Source organism: Pempheris klunzingeri, chromosome 17, assembly GCF_042242105.1.
Source record: "Pempheris klunzingeri isolate RE-2024b chromosome 17, fPemKlu1.hap1, whole genome shotgun sequence".
NCBI lineage: Eukaryota > Metazoa > Chordata > Actinopteri > Acropomatiformes > Pempheridae > Pempheris > Pempheris klunzingeri.
In genome coordinates, this window is record NC_092028.1 from 23,144,799 (window position 1) to 23,166,883 (window position 22,085).

The 22,085-nt window shown below is 44.5% G+C and overlaps 2 protein-coding genes across 2 annotated transcripts in view; one reads left to right on the forward strand and one right to left on the reverse strand.

Annotated features, from left to right (window-relative positions):
- srcin1a (SRC kinase signaling inhibitor 1a) overlaps positions 1 to 8,480 on the reverse strand; it is a 77,706-nt gene extending 69,226 nt beyond the window's left edge. The window contains exon 1 of the mRNA XM_070848236.1: positions 8,348 to 8,480. Coding sequence (XP_070704337.1) covers positions 8,348 to 8,480 — 133 coding nt within the window. The remainder of the gene's footprint in view (positions 1 to 8,347) is intronic.
- The window catches only part of gosr2 (golgi SNAP receptor complex member 2), a 184,419-nt gene that overhangs the window by 46,976 nt on the left and 115,358 nt on the right, over positions 1 to 22,085 (forward strand). The gene's annotated exons all lie outside the window — the stretch shown is intronic.

Genomic DNA, 22,085 nt, shown 5'->3' on the forward strand with positions numbered 1-22,085 from the left:
CTTAGTCAGTGGCTTAATAATAACTGTCAGCACTGACACTGGGTTGGCCACACTGTCCCGTAATTGTCCCTTTAGATGTTACGCAGGGAAGGCCTGATGATTACTTAGGTAGTCCAGACAGATGAGCAGCAGACTGAAGCCACAGCTGCACCTGGTTAAGAGTCCTGAATCCTGCTGACTTCAGGTGATGACGTCCTCTAGCTTAGTAGTTATGACAAAGAAGCCACGTGACGCTATAGGATATAGGATAGGTTAAAGGATAAGTTAGATATTTTTAAACCTGGGCCCTATTTTTACACATTTTACCCAGAAACAGCCGTTATATCACTCACTTCTAAGTTACCAGACTCCATTGACAAAAACAGTAATTTTACATGGGAGATGTTGGCCGACTGCTGTTTCAATCAGTTAGTTTGTTTGTGTTATTGTGAGACTAACTTATTGTTAGTTCAGATCCTACATTACACAAATGTTGTGTAACACACAATCATACAAGCACACTAACGGGCAGCAGTAAGCCAGACTCCCATGTTCTGCAAGCTAAAATCACTGTTTTTATGAATGGAGTCTGGTGTGTGTGCTGTTTGTGGTTAAACCAAAAGGATCTTCCAGGTCTCTCTCTGTAGGGATCCTTTCCATGATGCTGTCACACACTTAGAATAACACTCTGAGCCTGTCAGTGGATCAAACAAGCTCTTTTAGTGGACCTACTGTGATCAGGTGCAGTTGTCCCTACGTTACAGCCACTGCAGGCCATGAGGTGATCTACTGGACCAATTCCAAAAGTTTTTCACCTGTCAGTCATGTCAAACCCAAAATATGTAGAAATAAAAAATAAATAAATAAGATTTTGAAAGGCAGAAAACATCTATTTATTTATGTCACTCTAGAGGGCACGGACAGACAAGTGGAAGACTTGTTCTGGTAGGCTTCAAATATCAGAAAAAACACATGTAGGCATTTACATTGAGGTGAGAAATTAGATTCAGCTGTACTACATGCCGTTACTGTACTGTGTGTGTGGACTGGCAGGTCAGGTCTGCTGCTGCGGGAAGCCATGAGTGTGGGCGGAGAGTCTGTCTCTTGAGCTGGTGGCTGGCTGTAAGTACAGCCATCTGGGAGAGAAATCTGCATACCCTCATTGCAGCAGAGTGCAGCCTGCAATTAAGAGCTGACAAAAAGTTTCTCAGATTTCAATGCCGTAGTTTTTCTTGTAACAAAATGGGCTAAATCCAAAACGCTGCAACCTTCCACTGCAAACGTGGTGTGCCTTTCTCTCTGCAGCCTTTACAGTGCCCTCTGATGGCTGCAGAGAGTCAGAGGACGACGCTCTGCCTGGGAGACCTTCACCTGTCTTTGTTGTTGCATTACTGTTCTACCACACATTCAGCAGGCAGGGGTTCAAATCTAAATATCATTATTACCACTGCTGTCAGGTTGCTTTACAGTTCCTGCTGCCCTGAATAAATTCACAGATAAATGTTCTCCATGGAGCAATGTTTTCATGTGTGGGTACACAGTTTGTTTGCTCCGGTGCAAATTCAAGTCAATGGTTTCACTATTCCACTGATCAATAAGTGGCAGCAACATGTCAAGAAACACGGCAATGCACCAACAAAGGCAGCGAAGACGAAGACTGCAAGTTAGTATACATGGATGTTTTATATATACAGTCCATGCAGGTATCATAAAAACCTGCTTCATGAGGACGAACATGCGTTGTTAGAGCTCTGGTGAGTGAGGCTGAATGTTTCGGCTCCACCACAGGGGACCTTTGAGCTTTAGGATTATCAGACTGTGTCATGTGTCCATCATGCACCTGAAGTAACTGTGTTCACATCATTGTTTTAAAGTTGTGCTGAGCCTTGTTTGTCTTCACCATCAGAAACACGTAAAGACGACAAAAACAGTCCACATTTTCAGTGTCACTAACACAACAATGAGGAGGGAATAGAAGAAAACTGTTTCTGTTCAGTTCATGTTTGCAAATGCACACACACACACACACACACACACACACACACCAACACACACCAACAACCACATGCACTGCTGCACAAAAATATGCGTGACAGACATACAGTGCACTAACTAGGAGACCACTTTTTGCTCTCAGTTCTGTCCCAGAGGATTTCTGGAGCTACAAATAAGCTCATGTACATTTTGATGCGACAGTCAACAAGATTATTTCATATACATACACAACTACCAGCCCACCAGGTCGTTATCCCTAAAACAGCAACGCAAACCAAAGCCAGCTCCCCCGTTAACAGGTGGGTACAGAACAAGGAATCCTGGCCTCCGTTGAGGGAGATGTGTGGATTTTATTACTTTAAGCCAGACAGATTTAAGTGGAACTTCCAGCCTTTACCTAAAACCCTGCTGGCAGCCTCAGCCCCTGGAACCAACATAATCATTTCACTCCTTAAGCCCCACCTATAGTGAGTCCACGCTCTTTACGAGAGGAGCTGGTGTTTTCAGCGTGAAGTTATCGGTCCAAACTGGCAGGAAGGTCAGCTGTCATTAATTCTGTTTGACAACTCAAAAGAAAAGGTCCTTGAAAACTAAAGAAAATTAACTCCACTGTGCCGAGACATCATCCATAATTTAGAAGTGATTTTAGGATGTTTTGTCTGTTTAACACAGAAAATGACAGCTGAAGGAATTACGGCTGTTTCACACTGAATCTGAATAAAACCAGAGGAAGATTGTGTTGTCGTGCTCCTATCATGGCTCCTGCACGTGAGCCAAATCTCTTTCAAAGTTCATCATCATCTCGGCCATCTAGATCTTCAGCAAGTCGGATTTAAAAGGACTCCAATCAAATGCTACCGTCTATCCTGGTTAATCCTCCTCTCTGGAGCCGAGACTCCTCATCTGTCTCCATAAACCCCATTGGACCCCTTGGGAATCAGCTGAGCCCTGATAGGTTCGTTCACCCGACTGAATATCTAAGAGGCGATCTTATTCCCAGGCTGCTGCAGAAAAGCTATTGCCATGGAGCTGACACCTGAGAGATTCACGAATGCGATAAGAGCATCCTCAGGAATATGGAAACACACAACACCAGTGTGTCTGCGCGTTTTCCCCTTGAACATTAGAGCAGGTATAATCAACTCCCAATTCTTCAGGTCACCGGAAAGGCTTGACATTTGGTTTGTTTGTCTCTTCTACCCGACTGCACATCAGTGTCACTGGCAGAGCAAATTAGGGAGCATGCAGAGTGTGCAGAGTGTTAATAATGACTGAGCGAGGGAAACAGAAAGAGGGGTAAGAGGCGTGACTTTTAGCACGGCTGACAGGAGATGGAGGAGGAATCAAAAATTTGTGAATGTGAAAACGACAGACTTGAGAGACTAAAAAAAGGATGAGGATGTGAGTTGCGAGGGTGGGGGGGACAAACTGAGGGAAACAGAGAGGCAGGGCGAGGCCCGAGTGCAGCCCCTGTCATCTGTTGACGCTCTAGAAATAGAGTGGGGTTGCTTGCCCTTGTCATCACAACATCACGATGATGACAGCCCGCGTAGTGACCCACAGAATCACTTCAAGTCGAGGCTATTAGAGTGAGAGTCGGACAAATGAGAGCCTGCACTCACAAAAACCCAGAGAAAACCCGGTTCCAGCAGTCCAACGCGAAGGAAACCAAGATATCATTCCCTCATTGCCTTACTGACTGTCCTGTGTCTGCTCCTCTGCTGTCAGGGATGTGTGAGTGTGAATGTGCTGTATTGTGAGGCAGGATCAGACACCCATGGGGGTAACATCCAATCCTGTTGCCCTGCCAGAGGAGGAGCAGGAGGAAAGCACTCTGTCCTCTTCCTCTCAATCAGCCCCTCCTCTCCTCCCTCCCAGCACTTTCCAGCTCTTGGCCTTTGCCTTTTGTGTGTCTGAGTGGTGATAATGGCAGGCTGTCCGTCACGCAAAGTCTGACCCAGATTCACTCGGTGAGGAGAAGGACGGTGAGTGGGGTGATGGGGATTTCTCAGTCCTTCACCCGTGGGACCCATCCTCCCCAATCAGAACCGCTCACGGACGAGGTGCAGCAGGAGGGAGTCCAGCCTGCACGACTGCAGGGGAAAGTAAAAGTAAAGGCCACTGAGACGTAGTTAACTTACTCACTGGTGTGTGCAAGACAAAAACTACTGAACCTCGTAGTTCGTAGTCAAATGGATGAGAAACACCAGCCTCTGTGCCAATTAGAGACAATCCTGAGGCCCTGCCCACACCGCGCTGCATAGATACGGTTACCAAGGAGGGCGACAAGGAGCCGAGAGAGAAAAGAGTCAGTGGGGAAGGAGCATGAATAGGACTAGAAAAACTCAAACTATAGAGCCACTATGGAGAGGCTACAAGACTGTAATGGTTATTACACACCAGGACAAATGGAGACAACATTCAGGTCTATTAGGGGGCTGATTAAATGGAACGTTTGAAGTGAAGGCGACATTGTTCTGCAAATAAAGAGATGTTATCATCTGTACGGTGGCCTTATTAGGACATCTGACCTGCCCTGTCAAACTTTGTGAACTTGATTCTGACTTAGCACAGCTCAGAGTTTAACTAAGACACTTGGACCTGACTGCTAACATCACCACAACACTTCAAAACTCTGAGTCTCAACTTGCTGGATAAATGTAATTCCTGGAAGTCCGTGAATCAGAATGTCCAGAATGATCTCCAGCTGCATCCAGCCATAACATCCTGTTTATTAAGTGAGGAAGCTAAAGATGCCATTTAAATTTGGCATTAGACTTTAACAGCTGGTTGACCAAAGCGACTGAAATGTGTCCTCTGGGGACGATGAAAGTCGGCGCCAGATTTCATGGAAGTCCATCCAATACTTGTTGGGATATTTAAATCTGGACCAACAGTATCTGACTGACAGACCAACTGACTGACACTGCCCTCCCTACAGCCACGCCGCCAGCATGGCTAAAAATAGCAGGAAGAAAGAGAGAGGGTTGTTTGAGCAGTGACCCTGATAGGCAATCTCACCATCGCACGGCCACTTAGCGGGAAATAACTGTTAACTCATGGAGAAGAGAACTAGAGAGAGTGATAAGGAAAGTGGGGGTGATGAGGAAGATTAGTGCTCAGAGAGAGAAAAGAAAAAAAATAACAGTGACAAAGAAGTCAGAATTAAAGGGTAACTCCGGTATTTTCAAACCTAGACCCTGTATTCACATATTTGGGGTTTGAAATGACTGACAGGTACTTGGTCCAGTAAATCAAGATGCAATGACTGTAATGTAGCTCACTAAAAGAGCTTGTTTGATCCACTGACAGCATCATAGAAAGGATCCCTACAGAGAGAGACCTGGAAGATCCTTTTGGTTTAACCACAAACAGCACACACACCAGACTACATTCACTAAAACAGGGATTTTACATGGGAGTTGCTGGTCTGCTACTGTGTCGATTAGTTGGGTTTTTTGTGAGTTATTGTGTGACTTTATTTTAAAGAATTAGTTCTGATCAACACAATATTTCTGTAACACACAATAACACAAAATAACTAACTTATCGAACCAGCAGCTGCTCCCGCGTTCTGTGAGGTAAAATTACCATTTTTGTCACTGGATTCTGGTGTGTTTGAACAGAGCGACACAACGGCTGTTTGTGGTTAAACCAAAAGGATCTTCCAGGTCTCTCTCTGTAGGGATCTTTTCCATAATGCTGTCACACACTTAGAATAACACTCTGAGCCGGTTGGTGCAAAAACAAGCACTTCCAGTGGTCGTATTTTGATTGGGTGCAGTTGCAGCCTGCCAGCTAAGGCAATCTGCAGGAGCAATTCCACAAGTTTTTGTAGCTACCAGTCATTTCAAACACAACACTCGCTGTAATGAAACTGTGATGATGGACAAAGTTATACAGTCAGTTGCTTTTGGATCTGAGAAAGCACATGCAGGTGGACCAGCAAACAGAAAAAAGACTGAACAGTGAAGTGTTTGAATCCCAATTACAAAATACAGCTGCAAACACAAGTGCTGTCATGTTGAATACCGGTTAAAAATATATTTCAGCTGAAGTCAGATTCCCACTCTTTTATCCTTCAAAGAACTGAAGCCTCTTCAAGTTATTTGATGAAGAACCTTGTTTGGAAATTGGCTTCTTTGAGGATTCAGTCTGTTCAAGGCAGAGCAGGCTCCCTTCCCTGCAGTGTGGCACACAAAAATTGTGTTTAAGAGCCATCACAAACTACAGTATTCATCACCAGGTGGAGTAAAAATTTATTTAAAACCTAGTGCAAAGTGCTTTTGTTCAGAAAAGAGGATGTATTACTTTTCAATTTGTCCTCCTGAGCAATAATAGGTTTGTAAGATGGAGGACATGAGCCTCGGTGCGATCATTCAGAGCAGGAGAAGGTCTTTGTCTCTCGCTCGCTCAGTTTGAATGCTCTCTGCCACGGAGCTACAGCCATCCTCTCTCTCTCCCTCCCTCTCTCTCCCTCTCTCTCTCTCCCTCCCTCTCTCTCCCTCTCTCTCTCTCTCTCTCACTCCCCCTCTCTCTGTGTCCTTCATACGCCCTTGCGTGACAGTGCAACTGCAGTGTGCTTTACCGTTTCTCTGGGAGGTATCTCTGGGATCCCAGTGTGTGGGAGAGGACTTGTGCCTGGCTTCCCATCTTTCTGTCGCTTATCTCAATCATGCACACTCCTGCCATCCCTCCCACTGTCTCCCAATCTCTCCCTCTCTCTCTCTCCCTCTCTGCTGTCACATGCAGCAAAATATCACTCTTTCATTTAGCTCTGCCGTGCTTCACTTTGTTTTCCGAACAAAGGGACATTTCTCAGGCTGTCACCCAAGATGATGACTGACAGGGAATTGAGGTGTTTGTTGTTTTGAATCCGCTAAAATCTTTATGAAAATGAATCCTGGCTGCAAAGCGAGCAGGCCGCAGCTACATTTTTACGCCTTAGCAATGCTTTGTTATGGAAATTAAGGATTTTACATCACTGTGAAAGTGCTGTTATCTAAGAGGCAAACAGGTCACTCGGGTTAAAGTGAGAAAACCTGTTTCCACCGTCAGGTTGTTGATACAAGCTGCTATAAGTGAAGGACAAAATACTGGTGATACCCGATAATCAGAATTAATAACTGCTATAATCTCAAAATAACTAAATAATCAGGATTGTCTCACACACACACACACATAAACACTCACCCCGGACTTTCTCCTTCACAGCTTGAAGCTGCAGAGGATTTCTCCTGATTGAGAGTGCTATAGTGCCAGAGCTAATTAACGGCGTTTGATTGTCGTGCCGCAGAGGTGGAAGTCATTACCATCATATTTCCGTGTGTGCAGAATATAGTGTTTAAAAAACTCCGGCAGATGTGAACGCCACGTGAACGCACGGTGGGTGAGCTTAATTCACATTTAAGGGGCGATCATATTGGAAAAGTGTGATGTCATAAAGAGTGGCTGCATCTTTCCCCTCCACACTACTCATGACTGTTTTCACGTTTATTATGATGATAGTGGAGGGACAAACAGTGGCTCTACAATCGATTCTCATTTTTCTACCAGATATCTGACTCTATGCTCAAGCCAGTGATTTTTTTTAATTTATTTATTTATTTATTTTTTATTCGTTTCAAAGTCTTTTTTGAACATTTTGAATGGGATGGAGCAGGATAATTAGCCTCCCTGCCTGTATAATCCCGGCCTTTGAAAGAGGAAGGCAGACGGTGATTTTAAAAGGGAAAGGAGGAAAACAGGAAGTTGTACATCCCTTTCCCGTTCCTGCACCGATGATCAATCACAGCTCAGATTTCTGCAGCGTCCCTTCCCCTACTCAAGCCTCAAATTATTCTCGTGGACATCAAATGAGCTCCATGGCGCTCGCAGAAACGCACCCAGAGCATAAAAGACCACAGAAAACGTACACACACACACACATTAAGATGCAGTAATGACAGAGACAGAGAGGGTTATGAGAGCAGGAGCAAAGAGAATCCAAAAGCAAAAACGGTTTCACTCTGCTGTATGAAATGTTCTCTCAGGCTCCACTTGGCAGACAAAGTAGGCCTAAATGATTTATGTGAAGCAACAAAGCTTGCCAGTTGTTTGTTTTAGATAAATGCTACACAAAGCAAAAAAAACTAACAAACCTGATGATGGCAAACAAAGAAAGCTGAAAGTTTTTGGCCCATAAAAACAAAGCACCTAGTTTTCCTGAGCTCCACGGTGCCATTTCGGGAGCGGCCAAAAGTTCAAACCTGGAGGCCGAGCAAATCTTGGCGCAGTGAGAGGTTTCTGTAACGGTGCAACAGGAAGGCAAGTGGTAGCTTTTCAGAGGAAGTGATTGGTGTTGAAAATCGAAGAGGGATGGATCCCCGCTTACCTCCCGCGGCAGGATCCCTGCGTCCCAGCACCAACACCTGGCCGACTGCCGGCCCGTCGGGTATGAACACCTGGTAGTCCTCGCCAAACATCCCCTCCCCCCCCTGCACCGCCAGCAAACACCCTCGATCCATCCGCTCAACCTGCACAGCTTTACGCAGCTCACAGCAAAGCCTCTACAGCCGACTGAGTGATGCATCAGTGCTGTACTGTAATCTACTGTACTGAAACTGTACAACACCATTCTCCTTCCAGAGCACCATCACGCCTCACTGATTATGTTTAGAAGAGAAAGTGAAGTTAGAATATAGCAGAGGCCTAAATAGGGTGGCCGACATATTACACAGTGAACACACACAATAGGAGAGTCGAGTTTTCTTCTTCACACACACAAACACACACACACTCAAACACAAACACACACACACAAACACACTACTATACATTCTTTCAACATCTGCGCTCTTCATCAGCTGCACGCTTATCCACAGTCGAGATTGGAGACGAGCGCTCGGGGCTGCAGAAGCACTTCCCTTCCCCTTTCCTCTGCACTCTCTCCCTCTCTCCCTCTCTCCCTCTCTCCTTCTTTCCATCTTTCTTTTTCTCCGTCTGAAAGGTTTCTGTGAAAGGCCCGAGATGAAAGGCTGCCCTCAATGGGAGCGTGATTGCGGAGACAGCACCGGCGGCTCAAGGTGCAACCAGAAATGCTCACTCAGAGCCGCTCCACCCTCCATTGTGCACAGTCAGAGAGATGCTCTGTTTAACTCTCTTTTCAGTACTGATTTATACACCGGCAGCTTGCAGACAGCGTTTGTACACAGGAAATCACATAAACATGAACGTCGTAGCAAATGTTGTGCAGTGACACAATGAGATATATACTGAAGACACACAGTAAAATACTGCAATGTGCTTTCTGTGACTATGAAATCTGTTCAGCATATTCACACACACACACACACACACACACACACACACACAAGACAAGCAAAACCTTTTTTAGCTTTTCTAATCTGCTAATCTAATAGCAAAAGGCCTGGGGACTGGTGCAAAGAGCAGCCAGCAGGACACAAACGTCTGCTTACGTAAAGTTGAGTCCTTGGAGAGAGAGAGAGCAGGACAAACCAGGCGACGGGCACCAGACTGACAAAACTGCCAAGGGGGAGATTTATAGTGTGAAAATGGCCAGAACCCCAGACAGTAAAAATCTATATCCACTCACTCTGTGGTGAGTGGAAACGTTCTTGAGAAATCAAGGATCATTTTAGCTTTTGTGGGCAAGAGCCACCAAAAAAAAAAGTAGAGTTTGAAATCAATGTGAAGAGCACTGTGATGTGTGTCTAAACAGCTGGCCTGCAGCCGTCAGGAGTTCACACACTGCACCCCGTGTTTCTACTGCGGCGCAGGACTGATAATGACAGGCTCAGCGCAGATAACACGCAAATCACAAAAGAAATTTATCAGGAATCTTCATTTCACGTCTCGTTATTGTCGCAATAGCAGCTGAGGATCTCATAACTGTAGCAGGTAGCTTCAGCAAAGGCAAATCATACTTTGTGTCAATATCTTATCCTGCTAGTTTGGTAAATTTGGTCTTTGATTGGATGCAGCTAAATCAATTGCATCATCCACACCTACACTGAACCTGAACCTGTACAACAGGAGGTACCACAGGTAGGAAAATGGGCGACAACATCTCCACAGCAAGAAAATACCTTCCTTATGTTCCAGCACACATTCAGGGAGAACTCATTAAATCATTATCTTTAAGCCAGCTGGAATACTGCTCACCTGCGTGCATCAAAACGTGTGATGAAGCTACAAATCGCCCAGTTTAGAGCAGTTAGATTCGTCTTGTGTCGCCCCCGAACACTGAACACAGACAGCGTGCATCGTAAACTCTTATGGTAACAAGCAGAGAAAAGGGTTTGAGCACAGTCACATTGTTCAACAGCAGCATTTATTCCACTAAACCAGAGCACTCACTCAAACTTGGTCTCTTTCACGGCCAATTCACTAAAACAGCAGGCGGTGGCCAAACTGAGTTACCTTGCCCAAAATCTAACGCCTTAAAAAAAGAGTAATTCTTTATGCCGGATTATTGAATTGCTTTACATACATCAATCTGATCGCAAATCTTAATTCAAGTACTATCAGAGAATGTGTCACTCAAACAATAGTCAGATCAATATCAAGATCAATAGTCCAGTTTTGTGTAATGTCATGTTTAATGTCTCGTAAGAAGAGAAATTAATGCACTTCAGAATTTGAAATGCACAGCATGTGAGGAACATAAATAAATGTAATGTTTTATATGTGCATGATGAATATTCAGAGACCAGGAGGACTCGCTGGCTAATGAGGATCTAAACCTGGGCCCTAGTTCTACATATTTTGGACCTGAAATGACTGGAAGGTACAAAAACTTCAGGACTGGTCCAGTAGATCACCTCAGCCAGCAGCTGAGAACGGGCAGCGGACAAACTACAATGGCTGTTATGATGTGATCACAGTACATCCACTAAAAATGCTTGTTTTTGCCACTGACAGGACATTTCAGAAAGGATCCGTACAAGATAGACCAGACTCCATTGACAAAAACAGTAATTTTACACTATAGTTGCTGGTCTACCATCTCGATCGGTTAATTTGGTTTTTGTTGTATTGTGACTTTTAATATGGTAGTTCAGAGGCAAAACAATATTTGTATTACACACAACAACACAAACTAACTAACCAAAAGGCAGCAGTAGACCAAGAAGTCCAAGGCTATGCTAGCTAAAACTGCTGTTTTTGTCAATGGAGTCTGGTGAGTTTGAATAGGCTGCTCCTGGTTAATCTTCATTAAAAGGAATGAATTAATAAACATTATACAAGTGATTTTCCTCAACTTGCTGCAAGCAGTCTAGCTCTGAACTTTAAAAATAAAAAGAAAATACTGGAAAGCAAAGATTTGATTATATCCGTCTGTCATTTAACAGAACGGAAAAGCAGCACACAGAGTCCTCTTCAATATGTCTTGGTTATAATAATAGCGTACCCTTGTCTGTTCTATAATAAGCGAGGCTGCAGATCGATAATGCAGAGTGATGCTGCTGTAATGGAACCACAGGCCTCCTTTTCTTCCAGCGGCAGGATGAATACAAAAAGTAGAGATGCTACAGCGGCGTGTCACATCTACATCACGTGTTTTCTGTTAGGAGACATGAGTTGTAGTGCGAAGTAGAATTAGATTTCCTAAAGCCGCCGACAGGTGAGAAGCGAGAGAGAGAAGCGAGAGCTGAAGGCTCTGCTGATGTTACATGATGTTATGTGCACAAAATGGCTTCTGTCAAATCTACACAGAGACAGACAATCAGCCCGCTTAATCCCACAGATATACAAACACACAGACAGAGACGTAACCCTTAAACCTGTTCATATACTTGAGAGGACACAGAGGATTTTCATCTCTCGTCTCTCATCCACCACTAAACTGCCTCTTTTTAGCTCCAGTCCAATTAAAGTGATTATGTGTCAGAGAAGGAAGAGTAATATGATGATTATCATAATGACAGTGAAAACCAGACGTGACTCTTTGTGAAAGAGGCACAGGTGCAAAGCTACACCCAGGCAGCTCCATCCCAAGCGGAGGATTTGGCACACAAACACAAGGAACACGTTACCGCCGGGGGCAAAGAGGCGGGAGATAAAAGCCGACCCTTGAACTCCCAGAGACAGTGATACGCACTCGATGTGGAAAGGAGATACAGGTGTCGCTGCCCAATATCTCATAATGGCTCTTACGCTGATTTACAACAGAAGCTGTGGGAACTGGCACCAGCAGCTTCCATTTGAGTGGACCGCAGGGTTTGAGCGCTGCCTGGAATCCATTATGATGCTTGACTGCAAAGCTGAGAGAGTTAACCGTATGTTACCAGAGTGAACCTGAAATCAGCATCAAATAAGAGCCGCTCTGCTCTCATGGCCGCAATTAATGGCTGTTTTCAACACGGCTTAATCTGTCCGCCTACAAAACATCGGCACGTCTTAGTGGGACACTGTCCAGTTCATTTAATAGACCTGCAGGGATGGTGGGTATTGATAATGATGGGTATTAGCAAAGAGAAACAACATGCACTAAGAAGAACTGTGGCCAAGATAAAGTCCTGGTTGTCAGCATTTGTAGATTAGCTCAAAAATAGGTTCAATATATATTATAAGTTAATATGAGACACAGCTGATTAATAGGATGTCGTATTCAACCCAACAATACTGAATTTGCATTGAAATGAAACAGCAGGAAATCATCGGATCTGAGAGAGCAAATGTTCAGCCTGTTGAACAATTGATGTTGTTGCCATGTATCAATTCTCTGCCAATTAATTAATTATCAACTCACTGCAGAATAATAAAATCCACAAATGAAGCTGAGCAAAAACATGAAAACGAGCTTGAAATCAGTATTTTGTTGCTTAATTTACTGTAGAAAATATAGATTTTTGACATATTATCTGAGAGCGGGATACGTTTATTGACCAAAATGAGCTTTTCACAGATATAAATCATTCTTGGTTTGTATTATATTATCATGGCTGATAAGTTACAACAAATGTCTGTATAGGAAAATTAATTTTAAGGGGTTCTCATGAAAAACATCTCTGTGCTCTGAGTAGTTAGAACATCAGCAGACATGACGATGAGCTCGACTCGACACGCACCGACTACAAAGTTAAAACAACATAAATGATGTAAAACCCAAACCTGAAGCATCGTGTTTGTTCGGTGCCTCACAGAGCTGCTTAGAAACGCTGTGGTCGTGCTGAGCGCCACAACTACAGGTCTGCTAACGTGGTGGTTTTTGTTTAGAGCAGAAAATACCAAATACTCTGGGCTCTAATCTCAATTCAAGTAAGTGTATCGACGGCCATTTTAAACTCCATTAGTCCACTGTTGAATCTCTGCATTTTCAAACTGTTTAGTATACATGGACTTCTAAAGCGCCCTGGAATCAATCTGAGGGATGTTTTCTTCGCCGTTTAAAGGCTGTGATGCTGCTGCTGCTGCTGCTCCGGTGAAAGTCATGCAGGCCCAGTGGGCTCCAGACTGTGACACCAGTGAGGCCAGCATTCAGAGGGCGTCCCGTCAGGTGGGCGGCACACAGAGGTCGGGCGTATTTGTGATGTATGAACAGGCTGGACCGGAGAGAGGACACGGAAAAGTAACAAAGGGCCACAACAAAGCCCCTTGTGTCCCTGAACTCCTGCGTCAGACACCCACCAACAGAGCACAGGGAGGAGAAATCAATACCGACTCATGCTATGCCCAGGCAGCATCAGGTATATTCGACCGTGAAGACGGAACAAGAAAAGAAGAGAGAGAGCGAGCTCAGGAGGAGACGAGGGGAGGAAGAGAGTGATGAGGCACATTTTGAAGGCCAAGCCTGCTCCCTATTGTTATTAGGCATTTCCCTAGCCTCCCTCCACTGCACAGCGCTGATGTTCCTTCTATCTGTGACCTTCTTCTGTTAAATCTTGTTGTACTCTCTTCCCAAACAGCTCATCTATTGTAGAGCATCTACAGAAATGATTAATCTGTTTCAATCTGCTCTCCATATTGCTTTCAATCACGTATGCATTGTGCAAGTGTCATAAATTACCATAACAACACGCAAAGATAGAAAAGGTTAAATTAAGTCTGGAACAAAGAGGAAATTAAGAACTTGCTGCATCAGTTGGCATTTTCCACGAAGCGTCTATTAGTCGGGAGCCGTGAGGGTGAGTCGTGCAGGTGACCAACTCCCCCGAGGGCTGAGTGACACCTAAAGGGTACGGCTTGGCTTCTCCAAGACATCTGCAGCATGTTCATTAGTATTCAGCTATGAATCATTCAAACACAGCAGAGGAATTATCAGCAGAGGAAGGGCACACACACACTTGGGGGCACATGCAAAAAAAATATATCAAAAGATATTCAGACAAAATTCTGCAGAAATCTGGAGGGAAAGTGTATACGAGGGCTGAAACTACTAGTTGATCAGCAGAAACTTAATCTCTTGATCCTTTTATCAAGCAAAAAAAACCAAACAATCGCTGGTTTCAGTTCATCCAATGAGAGGATTTGCTGCTTCATCCAATTTTATATCTTTGTGACGTGAATATCTTTGGTTGTGGACACGAGAGTCTGAAGTGAACCTGAGGTCAAAGTCATCCGACAATCCAAAGATATTAAATCTAAAATGACGGAAGACAAAAAAACAGAAAAGCAGCAAATAATAACACGAGAAGCTGAAACAAATGTTTGACTAATCAATTATGAAAGTAGCTGCCTGACTAATCGGATGTCCACATGACCCACAGACAGACAGGCGGACAGATGATTCATCCCCTTGGAGAAATTCTGGTGTCCAGTAGCTCTCACAGGCAACCGACAAACAATAAAATGGACAAATAAATAATAAAAGTAATAAAAGTCAGTGAAACCAGTTTTAGCTGAAAACCTCTGCATCCTATTGGAGCAGCTCCGTGTAAATACAGTACACACTAGATGTTAAAATTAGCTTGTCTGATAGTTATTCTAACGTTAACATAATCATTAGCACAGAAAATGATGTTTTCACTTCCTGTGGCCAGCCAGCAGCAAATAGATGTGTGATTTATAGATCAGAAATCACACATCATGAATGTCCAGTGGGGAAATCTGTCATGGAGATGTGCCGTTTATGCAAAAAAATTAAAAACACGAGGGCAGCATCCTTCGGCTGGTGGTCAGAGTGAAGAAACAAGAAGTCAAATAAAAATATACAGACAGTTACAGGGGCGACGCCAGTCTATCATAGAACTGCAGCAGTCAGACTGGTGATACGATGTCATAGAAACAACAACAAAAGATGAAGACCACATTTAAAAACACTGGAAACAGAGAAGACCAATTACTGAATAATCAATAGTTTATAGTAATTATCAGGAGTGGTTGTCTGTGTCTCTATGTGTCGACCCACCTCTCACATAAAGTCAGCTGGGATCTGCTCCTGTGACCCTGAAGGATAAGCGGTATAGACAACGGATGGATAATTATCAATCAACTGACTAATTGTTGCCGAATACGATTTCCAGCGTCTACGCAGACGGTGTCTCACTGGAGTGTGATGAAGAAACACTCTTTGTTTGCTTGCACAAGGTGAGACCTCTCTGCTACAGAGGCCTATTTGCATGCTGAGCAACAACCGTTTGTGGTTAATGCTCGTACACACCAAACCACAACTGACTGCTAATGCAGGAAGGATCAACTTCAAATAAAGATGCTCCTCTGCATCTCCCTCCGTGTTCATCACCGGCCTCGTGCAACAACTTTGCGTCCTCGGCATTTCATCGCCATACTCGGCATCGATTGTCTGCAGCGTTGTGCTGCTACCAGCAAGAGGACAGTCGATGATAAACCAGTGAGCTGTAACGAGTTAGTCACTTTGTGCTGGACTCAGCGAGGAGTCAGCATTTATTACCACACTGAAGACCACTGAGGGCTCTGTTCTCTTTAAAAGTCCACAATAGCACGTGTGTTTACATGCCAACATCTGCAATGTAAGTTGGCCAAAGAGTGTTATTGTTGTTTAATGGTATACAGTCTAAACACACACACACACACACACACTTTATATTCTGATGTCAACATGAAGGCACGTAATTATCTTTCCTCACAGCAACACTTCAGACTGCGTCCACGGTTGATTTACTCCTCTGGAAATGTGGTTTCACTGTTCTCAGGTTACACTTGACACATCGCAGAGGATGAGAAAGGAACAAAGTAAGCAGTTGTGCAATTTCAAAGACAACACTGGGGAAGACACAGAACAATAAGAGGAAGTCCACAGTGGCGTCGGCAACCTTTTCTGGCATTTTCCTCAGCTGAGAAACAGAAAGTCTTAATGAAACCAGTGAAACACAAACACAAAGCACATGATGCATTAATAATTCTGGGGATCTGAAAGGTGAGTGTCAGTGTGAGAGCTGAAGAGATGAGCAGCTGTTGTTGGTAAAAGGAGCTGATGCACAGACTTTGCCTGCAAGAGACACCAGATATGGGGAGGGAACCTATCTCATGAGGAATAAATGGATAATCAATACCCAAACGACTAAAGAGAGACACAAAACAACTACCAAGGCCAGTTTATATCAGCCGATATCAGCTCACTGAAAGAGTATCAGAGTACATGCGAGCCAACAAATGACAGGAAGCTGAAGCACAGAAATGCCAAAGACATCTTATGAAACTCTGCCACCACCAACAGAGAGCAAAGAAAGTTTCATCTATCAACTGCAAAATGTCCTTCACAGTACATTTCTTTTCAAAAATATTTATGGTATGAGCTGTGCAATGTTTTTTAATCTCTAAAATATAAATATCAGCACGGCCTCAAATCCTGTAACCGCCACAAACGACCACGAAGACGCAAAATGTTCACAAAGAACAGCAAAACGACTAAAGAGAGACCCAAAGTGACCATAAAGCTACAGCGAACGTTCACAAGGACACACAAAGCCACCACACATGACCCTGTACAAGCAGGGTGGGGGGGTGCTTTAATGTGTCTGTGTCCGGGGGCTCGTTGTCTCATAATCCGCCCATGCATTCCCACCAAACTCCAACCTAATGAACACATATCATGGAGGTCTGAACGACAGGCAGAGGCCCATCTGTGAGTGTTCCTCCAATCTTCAGAGCATCTGTTTGGCAGAGGGAGGCAGTGGGCCGGCCCGGAGGAGCCCTGCTGCCAAACCCTGGAGCTTCTCACCGCAGCTCCTGGTGCCGTCTAGAAGGTGGAGCTGGTGTTTCACCGTGATGGCCTTTGGCATCCTGGTGCGCCAAGAGGAAGCACGAGGAAGGGGAGAGAAAGCCGCAACAGTGGACAAATAGCCAGCTAAAACACATCTGCCACAGCAAGAGGAGCCGCGCTGCCACACCCACGTCTCTGCAGAGTGAAGCTGAACAAACAAACAGTCTCACCCGAGAAGCACCCACACAGAAGCAAAATAAAGAAGGCAGACGCACAAACACACGTGCGCTGCACTGATAAGATGAACATGGGCGCGCACCGACACAGCAGCAGAGATTAAAAGGTCAGGATTGCTGCACTTTGTCTCTAAACAACTGCTGGGAGATCAGTCGTTTGATGCTCGGCGCGGTGATACGGCATGCATGCACAATGAGGATAACGCACTGTTTATTGGTTTGAGATAACCAGTAAGTGGGGTCATTAGGGATGTGGACACGTTTATCACGTTAGAGATAGCGTGGATCCACTGTGTCAGAGGCTGGGGAGAAAAGGAGCTGAATGACTGCAGAGCATCAGAACCAGGGCGGCAAGAGAGATCATGTGTGAGCGTACGTGTTCACATTCAGTGAGCGAAGCTTCAAAGCAGAGAGTACAGCATGTCCACGGGTGTAATGAAATAAAAAACAATGACATGGTGGGTTTTTTCTTTTCTTTCGATGCATATAGCATTTAACCTCAGAGCCTCAATTGTCAAAATCACCCCCCCCCCCTTGCTGCCAGTCTGCTTCCTCACCGCACCTCCTTAGCCTCAACAACCGCCTCCGTGAGCCTCTTGTTTCCTAGTAACTGTGGGAGGAATGTAGGGCTTGGTGTCTGTCAGCTGTGTGCATGCATGCATCGATTCCCAGATGGTTACATGTGTACGTACGTGTGTGTGTGTGTGTGTGTGTGTGTGTGTGCTTTGTCGTGCATGAACGTCTATGGCAACAAGGGAATATAGACTCAGTTGCTTCTTCATTACACAGATGCAGGTATCTAAAAACAAATGCAGTCTAATATTAAGAGCTGTGCCCTCCTGAAGGATACACTGTTCAGATCATGGTTTAGAAGTGCTGTTGAATGACACCACATCATGCTGAGGAGTGTTACTAATATTGTCAACAGCATTTATCTCACTAAGGGTAGACTAAATATTAGAAACACCTCTCCGTATAATGCCACACAGTTCAACACCACAAGATTACATTCTGCAAAATGTCACCTGAATCAACATGTCTGTAAAAACCTGGTTCAGCAGATGCACATTCTAACCTTCATGGGAGGTGGAGATGTCCTGTGAGACTGTCTGCATTAAATCTGTGTTTTAGCTAAATATACCGATTTGTTATTTATCACTGTCAACTCCTGGAAGGACAGAAGGAGCAAAGTTGGGCTCCGAGATTAAAGAATCAATAAAAAACAAAACAAAATAATAATAATCATCAATTAGAATAATTGCTAGTTGCAGCTACACAAATGTTATGAAGCAAAACAAACATCCAAGCACGTCCTCATCACGACAACCTTCACACATCCTCACGCCTCGGCAGTGATTACCTCCGTGTGCAGTCCTGCACTGAGCTCCAGTTATTGAACAAGGTCACACATTAGAAAACGGCTCCTCGCTGCTCAAATTATGACCCCTGAGTGACTCACCAGCACCGGCAACAATAACTGGGCTGCACACCAAACCAGAGGAACACATCCGGTCACGTTGGGCACGGCCATTTTCCCCCCGTTCTTTCTGTTTCTCGCCCCCTGCTCGCTACGCTCCGGAGGCCAATCCATCCCAACACACTCTCTGCTCATAATCTAAGAAAGTCTCCTCACAGCGCTCATATCTCTCCCGCCTGTCTCCTGTATTTCTGCTGCGTACCGGCCATGTTTCAGAAATGCCAATGTCACGCGGCGTGCTCGAGCCCTCGCTTTCCCATTAAGGCCCCCGGACGGAGGAGATGGATGCCACCCAGCTAATCGATTAGGAGACGCGAAACACAGGCGGCGTCGGATGAAGCAGGAGGAAACAGGTCTGTCTCAGGGGAAACACAGCTGACCTTTTCATACTCACTGCTCTAATAGTTTGTGGCAGCGAGTTCGGGCTCATCCACGGATTTCACATGCAATGTTCTCGTATCACGGCAGTGGTCCCCGTTACAGAAAATCCATCTTTTAAAGTCGGCTGGACCACCGGATGATGCAGCTCCGTATCTGCTTCCCGGCCGGTTACAAGTCATTACATGTATATTAGTGGGTGATAACGTGGGAATTGGTTTCCTTGTCAGAAGGGAAAGCTCCTAGTGGGGAAAATGGGGAAGGAAATGAAAAGTGATCCACAAGGTTGCAGCATAGCGAAGCCTTTCCTACTGCAGAGACTTACAAAAGGGCCACAGAGAACACACACACACACACACACACACACACACACACAGGGTATGGACATAGTGAAGAGAATGAGTTATTTAAGAGACTGAGACTAACTGACAACAAGTAAATGAGATGGAGGTTTAAATGTTGACTGGGGCAAAGATGGAAGCCGAGGCGGTGCAGAAATACACTACGACGCTTCGACTCCCAAAGTGATTCTAAATCTCTTGTTCTAGTTAAATCCACCTTTAGTCTGAGCGTAGTGTCACGCAGGGAAGGGCGAAGAGGGAGGTGATGAGGGAGTCTCCTGAAACCGAGACCAGAATGAGATGAGGGATACTTGGATCCTGTCAGGAGCAGAAGGAGGCTAATCTGCCAGAATCATCAGAGCCTGCACTGCCTGCTTTGTATTCCTGCCCGAGCATCTTGGGAATGAAAATCAGAAGTGATGGGAGAACGTAGGAGGAAACAGTCTGAGCGAGAAGAAAGGAGACTATTACTGCTTCTTCTAGCACCTCACTAACACCGCGTCTTCATTTCCTCCAACTCTCTTCCTTCCTCTCTTTCTTCTGGGGAAGTTTTAGGGAAACGACTGCCCCCCCCCCCCGTCAGGTTTCTCAGCTGCTGCACAGTTCAGTCTCCTTTGTGAAGTAACACAGATGCCAGAAATGAGTCTTTAGCCCAGAGGTATCTGAAATGTAAGCTAAATCAGGCTCTCCCTGATTTGAAAAGCACTCCATCCTACACTCAGGAGCTGCCATGTTCAGAAGTGATTCAGCTCAACTCTCTCAGAGCCCTTTAAACATCCACCTGGCTTTAAATAATAACCACAGAAATGTGTCCACGTAACAAAACACAACCTTGCGGGAAGGAGAACAGTGCAACGCGATCTGCATCTCCTATGTTTAGACTACCACCGTCCCGTGCAGGGAGGCAGCAGATGTGTTTGAATCTGACACACTGTGCCCCATTTCTACTGCACATTAAAAGCAGAGTGTGTGCATGCTGCTATTTCAGGGACGACAAAACACCAGGTGAGGCGCTTGTTCCACAAGGAGAGATGCCATTTGGTTCAGGGAGAGCGAGTGTTGTACCAGCAGGTATGGATGCATCGAGGAGGCATCGTCCTGGTGCACAAAGCTCGTCGGTGGATTTATTTTACTACCAAATCCCTCATTTCTTTTTGCAGTCTAAAACTAAACACAGATGAGCAGCATCTAAAAAGGCCAAAACCTTTTAAAATAACTACAATTTAATGTGTTTACAGGCACAGCTTTAAAATCTAGGACAACTCTGCCGTGAACTTACAGGCTGATCGTGTTCGTGTTTTCATTTTCAGTGTCAGAAGCGGCTTTATTATAGAGGTTGTAGTTTTTATTGGTGTTAAACTGAGCTGCATTATATTTAGAGGTGTGTCTGATGCTTCAGCCACCACATTTACAAACATGAGGGGAGGAGAATAATAAAAACAGTTCAACATAATGAAGTGCAGCACAACACCACCTCTTATCTGCCGTATTGATTGTATTAAACTGCACAGACGTACCTAATAAAGTGGCCAGGGAGTGTCTATTAAGACATTTAAATATCGCCTTGGGATTGCATTTCATTTTGCAAGTGAAAGTGATGCAGAAGAACCAACACAGATAATTAGTGAAACATAAAAATGACCATTAAACTGTGTTAAAGTGAGAGTTCAACTTGTTAGCAAATGTATTTATTCACTTTCTCGCCCAGAAAATTGATACCACTCTCACATCAAAACGCAGCATGACAGTAGCATCGATCTCCTCCTCAGCAAGAAGGCAAATAAGCACTTTTCCCACAACATCAAACTGGTCCTTTTGAATATTTAATGACTAATACATGACTGTTGTGACCAGAATGGCTAAAAGTCAGGCGGCGTGGTTATCTCCAGCTGACAGCCTGCAGCCTGGACAGCAGGACTGACTCAGGAGGTTGATTCAGTGAGCTAATGATGGTGATATCCAAAGTTTATTTAACTACGACATTAAAATAAACTGAAAGCTAAACACACACACACACACACTCTGTTTAAATTCTGCAGACGTACACAGCAGGGACAGAAGTCAGATCTCACCACCCTGGAAACATGGACAGTGGGATTTCTGTGCGTGTTGTCAGTCATGTGTGTGCTGATTGCCACAGGCTGGCTGGTTGGGGATGAAGAGGGGAGGCATACATATTTTAACCAGAATGAAAATTAAATCATCATCTACGCACACACACACTAATGACGTCTGTATTTCAACATGAAATCCAACTATTTATTATTTAACTGCAGCAGCTTCACTTCACATTTCTGCAGAAAAAACGGAAGAGTTTTTCAAAAACCCAGAAGGGCAAAAAGTGACCATTAATGATTTTTTTTTAAAAAAACAGCTGCAGTTCTGAAGCCAAATAACTGCTTTCTGCTGGGTATGTTTGAATATTTACCTCATTATCGCCAAGATTTTCACAAATTGATCTGCACCGGGCCAACTGTCACTGAAGCACAAAGCAGATGCTGCCTCACAAATGCTGTCTGCAAGTATTGCAATTAGTGGTAGGAAACATTTTAACC